General features: G+C 40.6%; 1 protein-coding gene across 1 annotated transcript in view; it reads right to left on the bottom strand.

The window, feature by feature from the left end:
• Positions 1–5,437: 5,437 nt before the first annotated feature.
• Positions 5,438–16,751, bottom strand: part of LOC109324971 (SH3 domain-binding glutamic acid-rich protein-like) — a 48,649-nt gene continuing 37,335 nt past the window's right edge. The window contains exons 6-8 of the mRNA XM_019557110.1: positions 10,405–10,434; positions 8,206–8,302; positions 5,438–6,723 (exon numbers count right to left, since the gene is read on the bottom strand). Of these exons, the coding sequence (XP_019412655.1) occupies positions 8,246–8,302; positions 10,405–10,434 (87 nt within the window). The 3' untranslated portion in view covers positions 5,438–6,723; positions 8,206–8,245. The remainder of the gene's footprint in view (positions 6,724–8,205; positions 8,303–10,404; positions 10,435–16,751) is intronic.

The raw sequence follows: 16,751 nt of genomic DNA, 5'->3' as shown, positions 1-16,751 counted from the left end.
CCCTCATCCAAGTCGCTGATGAGGACAGAGTACATTTCACTCCCTCATCTTAAACACTAGGGATTAAAAATGTAACCTCTTGGGTTTTTACACAAACAAAATATCATAGTTAATAGGTAATGACTTAGGTGAAAGGAAAAGATTCTATACAAATACCAGACATTTTTCAATTTTACATTACAATTAGCAATAACTGTTGTATTTTATATGAAAAGTTAACATTTCTGGTTCCAAAACTAGGAATCAAGGTGAGTGTACAAACTGAATGTACCTTTCAAAACTGTAGTGTTAGCTGAATGCATGTAATCTAGGGCTGTGCGAAACTTTGGTCCCTGATTTGATTCAGCAGAGATTTGGCCCAATTCAGTGGCCAAATCTCTGAATCCGAATCGAATCAGAGGACCCTTTAATCTCTCTGAATTGAATCGGAACCCTCTTAATCAATTTGGAGAGATTTGGAAAGATACAACAATTCAGACATAGACACCACTTTAAATGTTTTTTCTACATACCTCTAGGTAGCAGGTGGCTTGTGAATGCTGCATTGCTGAGGCACATGAAGTGTCTCACAGAAGCATGGGAGACTCCCCAGCGTGCTCAGCAGCAGACCCAGAAGTGGAGCAGAAACACTTCCAGGTCATTTCATTTGTCATTTCATTGTCATTTAATTTTTCACTTTAATTTAAGAACAAAAATTTCAACTTAATTTCAAAGCAAAAACAACATGTATATTTGTGTAATTCTGGATTGTTTAGCCTTGATAGGCTTAATTGTGTAGTTCTTGCTCATAATTTAAAGGTGCCTATTAATAATGATATTCCAGATACAGGTTTAAGGTTTACCGTAAACAGGTTCACCTTTCCCAAGAGCTTCTAAAGATACCCATGATGGACCCAAATCTGGACCCAAATCATAAGGATATATCCAAAGCAGGGTACAGTGTTGTTGTCCCAGAAAAATATATTAAAGACTATATAGCAAAGAGAGGGGGGTAAGATAACTCTTCTTCCATGATTACTGGATTCCAGAGGTATTTGGGAAAGGCTTAGTAGTGAGTTCAGAATTCTTCAAGAATAAAAACTCAGAACCAGAGCTAAAAGGGTGCTGTATGGATGTTTTACTTATTGGATATAAGCAGTAGGGCTGTTCAAAGCTTTGGTCCCTGATTCCAAATACTTTAATCCTAAAATGATGGGCCTGATCCCATATACATTTATATATGTACATCATTGTAGGATTGAGTCTTGGGAACCACAAGCTGTTTTTAATAATACCCTAAAGAAGCTTGTATGCACCATCTGAATTAATGTAGGCCAATTAACAATACAAAGGGCAGGGGAATTAATTTCTGCCAGTCATTTGTTTATTTTACAAGCTAGTTTTTAGAAGAATATTTTCATGCTTATCAAATATCAAGACATGAAGTAAGCAGAAAGACTCAGACTGTAGAGATATACTAACATGTTGAGAAACTAAAAAGGAAAAATTAAATTTTTGCATATATGAAAGGCATTATTCAGAAGGTTACACCTAATCAAAAATCACTGTAAAAAAAGATGCAATTTTGCTGTTGACTGGTGAGCAAGGTAATTACCCCAAGAGGAGGGAGATATTGTTGGAGCTTTAGAGCTATACGTATAGCATATTATCTGGTACACCAAAGACAGATGTCTCAAGGGTGACTAGAAGGCCTACAAGTATTATTCTCATTGGACAGGAAGGGAAAATAAGGCACAAAGTCTCTGTCTACTCTACAGCAGCAAATTGCTAAACCATGGTCTTTCCGAAATATACCCAACCTACCAGCTCCCAATCCACACATCAGCCCCAAAAATGAGATTACAAGGATGCCCTGAGGAGCATCCCTAGCACTGCACTCAAGACCTGGGCTTCCAAGTTGCTCAAGAGAAGTGGTGTGGGGCAGTCCCAGGGCAGTTTCCAGGACTCGTGCACGTGGATTAGGAGCAGGTGAGTAGGGCACAATGTGGCATAGACATATGACACAATAAGGACATACTCAAAGAAATTAACTGTTTTGTGCAGAATCAAAATGTCCATATCAGTGTCAACCATTGTGATAAAATCCTCACCTTTGTTTTGCCATCTGTCACTGGACAGGGAATATGTAATGTCAGGATGAAATTGTGGAGGTTGGGTTTTATTCTTTGAATGCCTAAGGAAAAAACAGTCTTTGAACGTTGAGCCAATAAACAAGAGAACAGCTTAAGTGGTTTAAAGCAGGGAGTCTAACTTATACTAATGTATCCTTGCTGTAAAGATCCTTGCTGTAAAGTGAAATAAGTCATTTCACTTATGTGCTTCAAAGACACAGACAAATTAGATATGCTTTGAGCCTTAATTTGCTAAGTTTTATTTTTTTAATGTGCAACATTTTTTATAGAAATCACTTTTTCTTCAATGTAATTATCATGACACTAAGTAAGTATTCTTGATACTATAACTAAAGGAACAATAAGCATTCACTTTCTCTTTATATTTCAATTAAGTCCCTAGATTTTCAGATTTCCTAATTAAGGACATGTTATTCTTAATTTTATGTTTCACCACCCAATTGCAATTTATATCTATAGTCTTCTGAACCTCTCAAAACAAACATAGTAAATTAACTTACCATTTCTACCATTAATACTTTTATGGTTAATCGAGAGGACTATATTTTTTTCACCTCAAGAAAGGTTGAGAAAAAATTCATATAGAATGACTATAAGCTGACCAAACAGGTAAGATTGCTAGATGCCTGGACCAAGGAATCTGCTTTTAAAGTCTAAAAGTCTTTACTGAATTCCTCCTGAAGTGTTATTAGAAGAAACCCTTGATGCAACTCATGAGGGAAAATGTTTTACATACCTACATATGAAAAATGGTTGAAAGGAAAACAGAATTCTGTAGTGGATTTAACAGACTTTATACTCCTCATTTCCTAACAGCAAAAAAAAAATGCAACTCACCAGAATATTCCATTAACTACAGATCGCCTTCCCCATTCAGTAAAAATAAAGGAAAACACAGTCACAGGAATAAAGAGCTTTGTTTCAAATGCAGTGAAATCAATGGCTCTTACAGTCAAACACTGTGTACGTCAAAGAAAAAGCAATATTAGAAGAAATGGATGTATTCCAGACCCAGGATAAGCAGACAGTTCTATATCAGTCCATATTACAAAATAAGATAGTTGCAAACAACTAAAAAACCCAGTAAACTGTGACGTCCCAAAAGGCTGCATTTGGGCTCCACATTTTTAAAACCAGCCTGTTTGCTTAAGCCACATCTACACTGAGCATTTGTCCCACTTGCCGCTAGCAGTGCACCTATGTATTAATCACGGTCCCTGAGCAGGCTGTTCCTTCTGAGACCCTTTTCAGTCCCTAAAATGCACCTCTCCTTCAAGTGACCAGACTTCTGCTTCTCCTTCTCTCCTTCATTCGGGGGTGAGATGGTCATTTGCCTACTGGGTCTCCAGGTGATCAGCCATGGTACCTCCCAGTTCTGAGGGGTTTGGCCCCTTTACACAGTTCTGTTTGGGATCCACGGGATGGTAACAGTATGCAAACTCACAGGAACACTTTCTTCAAAGCTGAATACGATTTATTTTGCCCAATGGCAAACAGTGCTTAGAGAGTGAATATAAAGCAACAACGAGACTGGCACACACACTGTCTTACCAACACTTGGTATTCTCCTCCAGCCCTAAGAAGACATGAGTTAGCCTGGGTGACCCTGTTCATCTGGGGAACCAGGCCTCTGCTCTCTGTCTCTGCCTGTGTCAGTCTGCGACAGCTAAAAGCTTTGCCTTTTTCCTTCCTGCAGGGCAGATCTTTAACAAAGCTGTGTTTTTTGGATATACTCAATCTCAGCTTTGGCAAACAGCCCATGCTGGGGGAAGGGGAGAGGAGGTGTTCCTCTTCACAGCTATAAGCTGCACTATCATTTGTTATCTTGGCCATTATTTTAGCTTGTTTTCTCTAACAACCCCTAGTGAGCTAATGCCATAGCAACCAGCGCATCTAAAACCAACACAGGAATGCACAATATTCAAACAAAATAATAAGATATTTCCCAGTTGTCTGCATACCATTGTAACCACACCAGTCCAAGCCCTTACTGTAGAGAGATCAAGCCAATATAAACTGTTATTTGTACCCCTCCAATTTCCCCTGCTTTTATAAGATCTACAGCAGGGATGTGCAGTGGCTGGTGGGTGGTCGCCAATAGCTGTAACTGAAGCAAATTCCCATTGGAAAGAAGAGGCTGGATTCTCCTCACATTCAAACTGCTGTAAACCAGGGGTAAGTTCACTGAAATCAATAGACACCTCTAATGTGCAATTTGGGTATGGGCAGATGAATCAATTATACCAGGTTAAAAGGGAGAAAGGAAATGTTTATGCCAGCTGTTTTGCAGTAACTGTTTTGTGTATCCATTTTTTCTCTTGGAGTAAGCGGAAACTAAAGCACTGTAACTTAACCTGTTTTATTCAAGAGTGAGCTGTCCCAATTTATCCCTTGCCTGCCAAGGGATAGATGTGGGCATGCAAAATAATTACCATGGACCACTGATGTGTAGTAGAGACTCTCACCTCTTTTTGAATGTGATATAATTTGTTTGTCTGTTTGCACATTCATTGTGAGAACAGAATCTGATATAGCTTCTGATATAGCCTTAATGTTGCTGGGTATTTGGTTGTAGCCATGTTGGTCTACCCAAAGAACCTTGTCAGATATAACCTTAAGACTAATATAACCTTAAGACTTTACCTATCATTTTACATTTTAAATTTTAAACCTTGTTTAAAAAAAACAGCTATATGCATGATAAGGGGCGAAAAAGGCTCCATTTGCATGGGATGCAGTTCAGCCCTTTCCTTATCAAGGGGCCAACAGAAGGGTTATTGCTTAACTGATGTTCTCAAGAACAAAGTACCAATAGTATATAGGCGTTGGGCTGGCTCCCTGCACAAGGATGACTTATCTAGGCTGGATTAATCTCCTCTTAATAATGGCAGGAAGGATTTTTGTAAAGACTTTGAAAAGTAAACTCATTGTTTTAAAATGAATGTAAGTGTTTTTATTAAATAGCATTACAGCCTGTGGTTCAGTGGGAAGCTAAGCTTCTAGGACAGGGTTGTCAAAACATACAGCCCACAGTCCTGCAGAGCCTCTCCATCCTGGGATACTGGGGCCCAGGGAATTTGGGAGTGTGGCTAGTGGTGGGGCCTGTCACAGAATCTGGAGGCCCAGGGCCCCATTAGACATGGTCTTTGGTAGCTGGAGGGCGAGCAAGGAGTGTGCTAACACAGCCCTGTTCACCTTGCAGCTGATTGCCCTGCCTCTACCACAGCAAGCCAGTGGTTAGCCCATGGCAAATTACTCCCCTAACTGTGCCATCAACGCTACCATAGCTGCCATTGACCCTGCAAATCTGGCCTACCAGGAAGCCCCATGATCCAGATCTGACCAGGGACATGGGGTGAGTTTGACACCCTTACTCCAAAACGTTATAGCAGGAGTTAGTTGAATCAATTGCTGTGTTGTTCAGGGGCTGAGGTAAATTCAGCTAGAATCCATGCACCAAATGACTGAGTCAGACTGATTGCCATATATGGGGTCAGGAGGGGATTTTATCCCATGGCTGATGAGGGTGGAGGTTTTGCCTTCCTTTGTAGTGGAGGGGCATGGATCTCTGCCTAAGCTCTCTTGAGCTTATATTAACATTTTACAGAAGCAGAATGTTGACTGCTATGATTCCCTTGCTTTACCCATGGCAGGTTAAGGTGTTATGTCTTGTGTTGTGTCAGAGCTGATAATAACTTTACAGGGAAGTTAGATTATGGATTTACAAAGGAAGTTTTGGACAGGGAAGATCCTACCTCAGGCAGGGGGCTGGACTGATGACCTGTGGAGGTCCCTTCCAGACCTGCTTGTCTATGACTTCTAGTGCTTTCATGACTTAGGCAGGTGCATGCACGGATAACAACAGAAATTTAGGTGCCAAGGGAATATAGGTACTTACATGCTGGTGGGAAGGGTTTTACGAATGTCACTGGTGAGTAAACGTTGAACTAAGGAGTCTGTGGGACTTCCTCATTTAAGTCCCATTTGTGAATTTAGCGCCAGGTTGACTACAAACAGAATTAGAATGGCAACTTAACTGTACACAGACAATAATTTATTATGGCTAAATGAATGCTTCCCTGCAGAAAGAAAAGGTCTGACATAAAAATGTTTATTTAAACTGCTGTACAGTGTAAATCACATTCAGTTGCAAAGGCCAGACAACACGTAGTTGTCTACAGGGAGTTTTTTTGGAGCCTTCAGTGCTGTAGTTCTTTACCTCCAAATACGATTTTGGTGCATGACTACTGATGTTGGCTGAGAACTAACAATGTGCTCAGCAATGTACAAACATGTGGAAAGACACATCCCTGCCCCAAGGAGCTTACAATCTAAACTTAGACATAGACAGTACTGTTGGAACACATAAAGCCCAGTCTGAGATCTCATCAGCCAGAATTAAAAAGACCCACTTCAACACAAGACTAGAATACCAAATATATATATAAAGATCATATCTAGGGCAGAGTGGTGTCTTGTGGGGTGATACATATTTATATGTCCGTACCTATGTCGGTATGAACAAAGTGGTGGTTTGAGAGGGAGGTGACAGTTTTAATTTCTGTGGTGCTGCTGCATAGGCGTATGCTTCCTGAAGAGAGAAAAAGGAAATAATTAGCATTAGCACTTCTGCAGAACTTCACACACTGAAGCGGTAAACAATTTTAAGCTGTTTTCAAACCCAAGCAGAAGAGGAACACAAACTGGAATGCAGATGGAAGAAAGAAGGCAGGTCTGCCGATCTGTATGGAGGCATTGGGCCTACATACTAGGACCACTGATTCTGCTGAGATCCAAAACTGTAATCCCTGACATTGAAGAAGCTGTGGTTCTGTTAACTTCAACACAAGTTCAGAGTCAAGTTCTGCCTTTACTTCGGAGAAGTAGACCCCTATCCTCTCAGAGGAAAATCTGCTTGAAACTCTAACTTCCTTGTTCCTAACTAAGATTGGCCATGTCAAGAAATCTCTCTTTTAATACACATTCATTTGGAGCAGCTTCAGGGGGTAATTATTCAAAAGCTGTTATATTCTAATTGTTATGTTTGAATGAGCCAAGAAGGTTTCAAAAGCAGGAGAATCTCTCCAACTCAGTGTTTTCATAGATATTAGACATTAGGGCTGGAAGGGACCTTGGAAGATCATCAAGTCCATGTTGATGCATTCAGGTTAAAGTTTTGCTGCATTTGAATCCTCCTCTGCTTGTTCATACATAACAATTACATCGCCTCTGCTGCTCTTTTAAACAGTTCCCCTTTTGAAATTATTCCAAATGTACATATGTCTACACTTTCTGTCACCCTTGTGCCCTTCCAGTTAGGCCTATCTGTTGAGCTATGACAGTGGCTCTAGTCCCACTTAGAATTACAAGCCTCCCTCAACAGTTGGAGGGAGACCACTAGATGCACTACAACTGATTTCCTGGGGCAACAAAGGACAAAGCAGAAACAGGAGTTATGGTTACAGGACCCCTATGATGACAGCAATAGACTGCTGATGCCCTAACAAATAGTAAAAAGGAAAACATTTATCTCAAATATGGTAAGTATGGAAACCCCACATGGCCCTTCTATAGTTTCTTTATGTACAGAGGAGGCATTCGTGGAAGAACTGATACTTAGATAAATACCCTGCTCCCATACAAAAATATATATAAAACCTACTATATGTTTGATTTACAAGTGTACTGTTACTTTAAAATCAACCATAAAAACAGAGTTCTAAGTTCAAAGTTTCAGGTACTACACCTGCCCTAAGACCCCCCCAACTGTTTTTGCAGTTTAACAATCACCTTTCCCTTTAAAATATGTACCTTTTTCTCATACTTCTTAGCTGTCTGAAAGACCTACAGACCACAGGGAAAACCATCTGATTGTATATACAGTGTTGTCAAATAGATAAAGTAAACAACCTGGGGAAAACAATCTTTTTCTGTAATTTCTTGCAAGTCTAGCATCTTGGGTGTTGCTTGTAACAAAAACATAGCTAAAAAGGTTCAAACAAAATCTCATTTTTTTTCCAAGTTGATGATGTTTCTTAAGAACTTCAAAATCACCAGCTGCCTTAATAATTACCTGAAAAACTTTTTCAAGAACAATGGGTTGTAAAAAAGTACTAAGATTCTTCTTCCTCCTCTTCCTCCTCCTCCTCCTCTGCCTCTTCCTCCTGTTCCTTATTATAGAATAAGGATATAGTAGTTGATCAGAGTTGAAAGAAAACTGTCTTGAAATACAGATCCCTATACTTGCCAATGTGTTATGTTCTAGCCAATGACACTTTTATTAGTGCATAAAACAAAAATAGAACAGATGAGTTTCATGCAGGTTTTTTTACATGCAAAGCATTAACCTAATGGCATTGACAGGCAAGTGTTGGAATATAAAAAATCCTTTTTCAGAAAAGGGAGAAAATATATACAACTGAGTAGTAAATAGATGTGAAAGATTGGAATTTGGATACAAATGTATGCATATATTATGGAGCATCTGACATTCTGAATCAGATAATCTTCTGTAGCAGCAACTCAAAACCTGCATTGTGAAATCCATGCCCAAGGAGTAGGCTACTGCACAACCTGATATTACTCAGGGCGGGTGACAAACCATGATTTTTATTTCCAAAGCACTCTTTTTGATTTAGTAGAAAGAAGGAATTTCAAAAGTGAAAAAGAAAAGTCCTGGCCTAATAAGAACTGTCAGACAGCCCAAAAACTTATTCTCTGAAAGCTGTCATTACTTATTCCAAATGGTATAGCCTGTGTTAACTCTCTCCTCTAAGATATATTTAGGGAAATATTATAGAGCAGTTCTACTTTGAAACGGGCTTTGTAGGGTTCTATGTTTTTTGTCTTTCAGTGACTTCCACTCCTTTTACAAGTAAAAGAAGTTTTATTTTTAACAGACATGCCTACATTGTCTGGATTGTTAAAATCAAAGGAGAGCCTTCCTGCACAGCTAACAATGAAAGATTCAGCAATTTCTCCAGTTGGAAATTGTGTTTAGTATGTAAATAGAACCCAGTTTGTCTTTCAGATCTGTACTGATTCTGCACTGATAACAGAAATAGTAAAAAATGTGTTTGAGTCACAAAATAAATTCTGAGTGCAGTTGGGAGTGGCCCTGTTGATTATAGTGACAATCTTATAAAATAATTTTTCAAAATAGGTGTTTGTATTAAGGGACCAGACTGGTCATACAGAATCAGACCTTATATAGTCAATATGAACTTCCCTCTGATATAAACAGAAAAGTTAATGTTAAAATTTAATCTTGCATTGTATCTTTCAAAGTCTTGGTTTGAGAAGAATTTTTTTGGTTAGTGCTCTTGAAAACAATCCAAGAAAACAAGTCTCATTTTTCTATATTTTTCTGATCTGAATTTGAAATTCAAGTCTGTTAAATTTGCAATGTCAACTATAGATACTTTTATAAAATTCCTGTGATAGAAGAATGTTTGGAAATGTGCAGTAACAGAACTTATGGAGGTGTCTAAGCAGCATTACCACAGCAAAAGATGAATACATATTCCTTCTCTTTTCTCTAAGAGAAAGTAACTTTTCTTAAGGGCAGAGATGGAAACCAGTGACAGAGTCTTTACAGTTCTAGACATTGGCTCATAAAAGTAGATAACAAAGGGCACATCTACACGTCACCCTATGGCGACTTAGCATTGTGCTACATCACCGTATGGCACACTACAGCAGTGTTGCGATTATATGTGTCTACATGTGATCGTCAGCAGTGTGCTTCCTTGGTGTAGCATGCTGCTACAGTAATATAGCAGCATAATCTACTCATAGTCTGTGCACGCAGTGCAGTAACCATCCATAGAACCATAGAATAGAAGGACCGGAAGGAAGGGAGGTGGAGGTTATGTCTGCCCGACATAGCTATGGCAAGAGCCATCCAACATAATATTCTGTTCTGTCATAGATTTAAAAGTAGATAGATTTGGAATGACATGCTCATTGTGCTGCTCACTGAGAAGCTTGTGCAGCCTTAATTTTGCTTTCCCCGGCAGAAACAGGAAGGGCTATAACCGTATTTCCTCACTTGCGCACCCCAATTTCCAGCAGCTGATTTTTGGCAAAAAAATAGGATGTGTTCTATGAAACAAAATATGGTAGTCCCTAACCAGTTTATTAAGTTTATAACTGGGAAATGTTAAAGAGATTGGCTAGAATTTGCTAGCTTCTGCTTTAGGAACTAGAGGAAAAAGTATGAGAATTGTATATGCATAACAGGTGAAGACAGTGTCAAAATACTTTACTGTACCTCTGTCACTGTATGTTCCTCCTTTTCTTCCTACATAAAAGGAAATAAAGAGAGATTTAAAATGGTACTTCAAAGAAAGAATGTCAGAGGTCATACAGGTAAAATACAGGTGAGATTGAGACCAACTTAAATTTAAAGCTATTATGTAGAATACTGAGCTATATTTTGAAGTATTGTTTCCTTAGAGATTTCTCATACAACACATATAAACTATGATTCTTCTTTCAAAAAATGACTACAAAATTATAATTATAGGGTCCTGAATCTTTTAACTTTCAATGACTTCCAGTTAAATCTATTAAGTTTACAAGCAAACATTGGGGGTTGATATATATCTAGATAGATATAGCTATAGATATAGATATATATTACCCAATTGCCTGCATTACAAAATCAAAGTGGTATCAGTCATGGTAAGACTATTTGTCCATCGCCAAGAGGGGAAAAAAAACCTGCATTCGAAATGTTCCTGATGGGTTGTATGTTCACTTTCCCACATGTTGGTTTAAGAGAATAAAAAAGTAATGCAAATTAGATGGTAAAGTAAGGATAAGTGATAAAAGAAGGGCAAGAGAGATTAAAAACTTTAAATATAATTTGCTGTAAAATAGTAAAGCGTTTATTGGAGGAAAGGGGTATTATGAACAAGAAGTAGGAAGATAGGAGGGAAGAGGACTATTGGAAAGGTAGTGTGCAGATGATCCAATCAACAGCTATGAGCACATGTAAAGTGTCTTATTTGGGGAAAGAAACCCCAGTGAAGGAGTCTATATATAGTGAGGAAGGCAGGGACCAAGATTAAAACTATATTTTTTAACATAGTTCTAAATTAGCTTGGCCCTGACTATGTAGCCTACCCAACCTGGATTAGAAACTGGTCTGAATCTAAGACTGAAGTCTAAAATTAAAATTGAACCAGGCAAATTATGAAAACACAACACAGAAGCATCTAGGGAAGAATTCTGTTTCCCTTTGTAAATCTAAATGAAATTATTTTTAGCACTTATACACAGATTGCGATTCTGCTTTCCCTACACTATGGATATGTAAACATGCACATGTAGACTGAGTATGCACAGTATGCTACACACTGGCCAGGCAGGTACTCAACCATGTTCACATGTCCATTGTGGACATGTGCCAAAGTCATAAAAATATAGCCACTCAGAACTAGAAGGATCCTTGTTTTAGGTCCAATACCTGAGTGTTTACCACACATGCCCAGGAGGCAGGAAAGCCAGATTCTAGGTCTCTCTTGCTAAAGCAAGTTTGAACCTGCATTGCTGAGTTCCCAGCACTGCACTCTACACACCACACCACAGATCAGGCATTACCCAGACCTCTCTTCAGCATTCCTTCTGAACCTGGCTCTCTGGGCAGCCAAGAGAGCAAAAGATATGTGGGGATTTGAGGAGCAGAGCAAACAAGAGGTTGTGTGCTTCAGTGAGATGGCTGCTGCTACCTAGAAGGGAGCTGAGCTGACACTGGACTCTTGCACCAGCAGGGCAGAAACTTCTGCACTACTGCTGTCTGACCATTTGATCCAGTGCCATGCTGGCTGAGTCTCAAGTGCACTGAAAATCAGTCTGGATAATGCTGGACCTGTATGTAAGGATCAAAGCACTGTACTGTCAAACCAGAGAGAGATGCAGGCTCAAAGCCACTTGGGGTAAAAGAGGGAGCCTAGGACCTGAGTTCCTAGCTTCCTGGGTGGGTTCCCTAAACATTCAACTATTGGGACTAAAACATGGGAGGGTGCACCTCCTTTCTCATTTTTCCAGGACTTGCACTCAGGCATACGTGCACTGCACATACCCACCCAGTGTGTAGAGTGCACCCTTACTCATCCACAAAGCACAGCCACAGCCAAAAGCAGACAGACAGACTGATGGCAAATGACCAGTTAGGTGCAGAAAAGGGAACAGAAATCTACCCCAAGGGATCTGAATCAGGGTCAGAGCCCCATGGAGCTCAGTGCTAAATGAATATAGAAAGTCAGAATGTCTTCTCTGAAGTTTTTCCAGTGCCAACTAACAAATAGACAAAAGATAGGGGAAAATAGATATCACATCCAAGTGAAATGGTCAGGCTGATAGTCAGCACTGTTTATTCCCTGGGGATGGTTTATTCCCTTGGTGGCAGCCTATAAGTCCATAATGGGTATGCATCAGGAACTGGGAGAATGTCTGGTCACCAGGGCACCCCAAGGGAAGACAAGGTCAAATAGTCACAAACTGCTGGAAGACCATTTTAGACTGGACATAAGAAAAAATTTCTTTACCAGCTGAGTCTCCAGAGTCTGGAATAGACACCCCCAGAAGTGGTGCAAGCACCTACTCTGGACACATTCAAGAAGTGTTTAGATGCTTATCTTGCTGGGGTTATCTGACCTCAGCTGACTTCCTGCCCTTTGGCAGAGGGCTGAACCCGATGATCTCACAAGGTCCTTTCCATCCCTAACGTCTATGAAATCTATGAAAACGATGATGGAAGGTGGGGTCAAAATAAGTGAGTTTAAAAAAGGGAACGGGAAGGATGACATTGATGAAGTGAAGGGAGAAAAGAAAGACAGAAGACTTGAGAAGAAGGCAACAGACAAGATATGGTAGGATTCATAAATAATGCAAAAAGCAGAGCTTCTTTCATGTCAGTAGGAATCCAAGCCTATGAAGGCCTCTCCTTCTACCTGCTGCTGCAGCAGTATGGGGAATTTCCACAACATGAGAAGTTTCCCTTCTATTGCTGTTCGTGGCCACCCTGAGGGGTTGGAATTGTTCAGGCTCAATGGCCCAGAATGACATTTAGCAGAACCAGCAGGGAGCATGTACAGGAAGGCTGTCACACCCTGCTAAGCCTGAGGCAGATGCTGAGATTGTGAAGTGTTTTTTGTCCAGAAGCCTGGGTCTGCTGCTATGCCTCTTGTTCATCCTCGGTTGTCCTTGTTACTCATGGGAGGAATGAGGGACTGGAGTATCAGCAGCATGTCCACCCATGAACAGAAGGGGAGGTCTAAGTTCTGAAGTTATCCCTATAGGCTTCTGGCTCCTGATCCTCCTGGGGAAGTAGTTGCTATAGAAGAGTCTTCCAGAATCTGGGTCCTTCCATAAAACTACATAATTGGTACAGTGTGACAGCTTATTCAATCATCTATCAAGAGATCTTTACCTAGCCAAGACCATTCTGGAATGTTTCCACATGACTTGTAGCCTCTAATGTATTCAGCAGAGAAATGAAATGGGCTGGATTATAATATTTGTTGGTTTTAATTTTTAATATGGTTTGAAACAAAGAAGTGAATGGGTTCAAGGTGTCAGTATGAAGTTCATCACTGTGTCTTGGTTTAGGAATGAAATGCAAATTGACCAACCCCGGAATGGTGTTATTTTGGTCTGAAAATACAGAAATTGATCAACATGGTAAACTGAAACTCCAGTGGGACCTAACTACAGTTCAGAAGATGCAACTTCATGGCTGCAAGTTACAGGGGGAACTCATAAAAAGGTCACCCTTTCAGAACATGATACTCATTGGTGGGTTTTAAATTAACTAAAAGGAAAAAAAACAACTTGGGGTGGGCAGGTCAGTGAAAGCATTTGCTCAAAGTCCAGATGCAGTAAAATAAGCAAATAAAATGTGTTAGGCTGTACAATGAATGGGATAAAGAACAATATTGAAAGCAGTTCAATGCTACTAGATACTTTGATAATATACACTCATCCTAAATTCTGTCTATTGTATGTAGGTGGCCCTCCCTAGGCACCTCTAGCCTTTAATATTTTGAACCTCACTTTACCCTGGCGAGGCATGGAAGGGCTATTATATCTCCAATGTATAGAAAAGGAAATGAGTAAAATGAGTTAGAGAGACTAACAGGGACTTGTCTACACTGTGGCAGCAGTAGATAATATGGGATAGAATAGGAGTGGGCAAAACGTGGCCCGGGGGCTGGAGGCGGCCTGCCAGGCCATTCTATCCGGCCCGCAAGGCCCCTAAAAAATTTAGAAAATTAATATTTATCTGTCCCTAGCTGCCTGTCATGCGGCCCTCGATGGCTTGCTAAAACTCAGAAAGAAGCCCTCTGCTCAAAATAATTGCCTTGCCCACTTGCACTTTGCTGATGGGCTCCAAACTCACAACAGTGTGATGGTGATTCTAAGGTTTGTCCTCAGTGACCCCTTGCAGACCTACCAAAGACTGAGGACTACAGAGCAGGCACAGAGGGGCAAGTCAGGAGCAGTTTCATGGATACATTTCCAGATCTGGAGCATGTCTGGGGACAAGAATGGACATCCTTAGTCTTGCCCTCACTGGGATCTGTCATCACAAATCCTAAATGACTTGCCCAAGGCCCTTCAAGAAGGTTGTTGTAGAACAGGGAATTGAACTGGTCTCCTGAGCTTCCTAGCACCACACCCTAACCAGGACATCATCCTTCTTCTCTTCAGTTTGTTATTCTAGCTTCCAAAAAAAAGTAGGAGAAAGAGAAAATGTGTTATCTAAGAGCTAATATAAGTTCACCGATGAATTTTCATACTACAATAAAGAGGTTTTAGGAGACTTTTTCATTTACTTTGTATCCCTTTAAAGAAAATTAAATGTTGCTGGAGCAGGAAGGTGAAACATAATGTCTGGAAAAAATCTTTAAACAAATCAGTTATTTACCACTGTAGCCACTAGAAGCTCACTTTAAGCATATTACTCTCCCTCCCCTGATGTCCCAAAGACAATATTTTTTCCATCTAAGACTCAGACCTATTTGTAAGAAATGAAAACCAGCAAGGTGTCTGTTGTACCAGAATGACACCACATTATGTCATTACAAAGGCTCTCACACACAGCTGCCCAATACATTTTAAGACTTCAACAACTTGTTCCAGCACTCTGGCCTCATTTGAAAAACACTGGAATAGAATGCCAGCCAGAAGGGCACGTAATTCAATCCAGCCCAGGGACTGATGGCAGCCTTAATCAGGGTTTCCCCTAAGGCTTGAGGAAAGAACTATTACATGGCCTTCACATGCTGGCCAAATTTAAAAAGAGAAAACAGGCCACAATTTCAGGATGAAACTCAGTCTCTGCTGGGGATTGGCACAAGGGCTATACATTACCTATGTGCTACAAAGGCCCTATTTTGAGGGTTTAAATGGAACATTAATAGGTGTCTAAGCGTTGTGACGGGGTTCTTGGTTGTAGCCACGTTGGTCTTAGGACATAAGCATGCAAGGTTCTTTGGGTAGATGTGATATTGGGATATCCCAATGCCTGAAGAAGGGTCTTTGTGCCTGAAAGCTTGCAAAGAACTCTTTACCAACTATGTAGTTGGTCTAATAAAAGATATCACATCTACACAAAGAACCTTGCCTGGCCTGCCTAAGCGTTGTGAGGAGCTTTTGCATGGGGATTCATCTCACTCTTGAAGATGTAGAATACATTAAGGATGAGAATGGGAGGCAGCTTTCAGTGTATATCCAGTAAGAAAATCTTGCAACCAGATAGGGGGGGAAAAAACCCTTCTGTCTTGGCCTTTAGAGTAAGTTGCTAGTGAAAGATGTGAAATATCTCAGGCTTAGTTCAGCTGGATGTTCATGCAACTTTGTGTTTGATTCCACAGCAGGTCCAAGACAATGGCTAAACCTGCAATGAAAAGGCAATCCAAAACCCAAAAAACTATCATCATGGAAAACAGTGGGGGCAAAAGTATGCAAAGTGTCAATGTTTTGTCCTCAGGTCAGTCTGTGCATACTCCCCAAGGACAGCTGGAAAACAGGGCAGTAACTTAAAAACCTAACCAAGAAGGAAGAAATTATTTTCTTCCCTATACATGTGACTATAATATGCACCATGATTACCATTATGGGTCTGCAAGCACTCCCCCTCAGTGTAGCTGTGTCTGATGACCACTGAATGGTAGTAGTATAGACAGCATGTTTCCATCCACAGAGTAGTGCTCTGAAGTCAGTAACCTATAGTACAAAGGTCTCAAAATTATCTGTCCCTGCAAGTCAGATGAGTGCTTCAGGATTGATCCACAGGCCAGATGAATGGTATGGGACAGGCCTTGTGAGCCTGATTAGGCCTTCAGGCCCCCTCTCCCCCTGCTTTCTGGTCTGGGACCCAGCGAGAAGAGATCTGGCATTCTGGGCACTTAGCTGCCCCATTGAAACAAGCCACAGCACTGGGCACCATGGGGCTCTCGCCAGGGCGCTTGACTACAGCCACAGGATGCTATCTCCCCCACTTTCCCTTCCTCCCCATCAATGACCCAGCTCTACAGGATGGATCCAGTCCACAGGGTGTGTGTTTGACACCCCTGCTAGAGCAGGATGTTGTTGCACAAGGGGCGTTCG

Source organism: Crocodylus porosus, unplaced genomic scaffold (assembly GCF_001723895.1).
Source record: "Crocodylus porosus isolate Cpor-Errol unplaced genomic scaffold, CroPor_comp1, whole genome shotgun sequence".
Lineage (NCBI taxonomy): Eukaryota > Metazoa > Chordata > Crocodylia > Crocodylidae > Crocodylus > Crocodylus porosus.
This window is presented reverse-complemented; position numbering and strand designations above follow the sequence as displayed.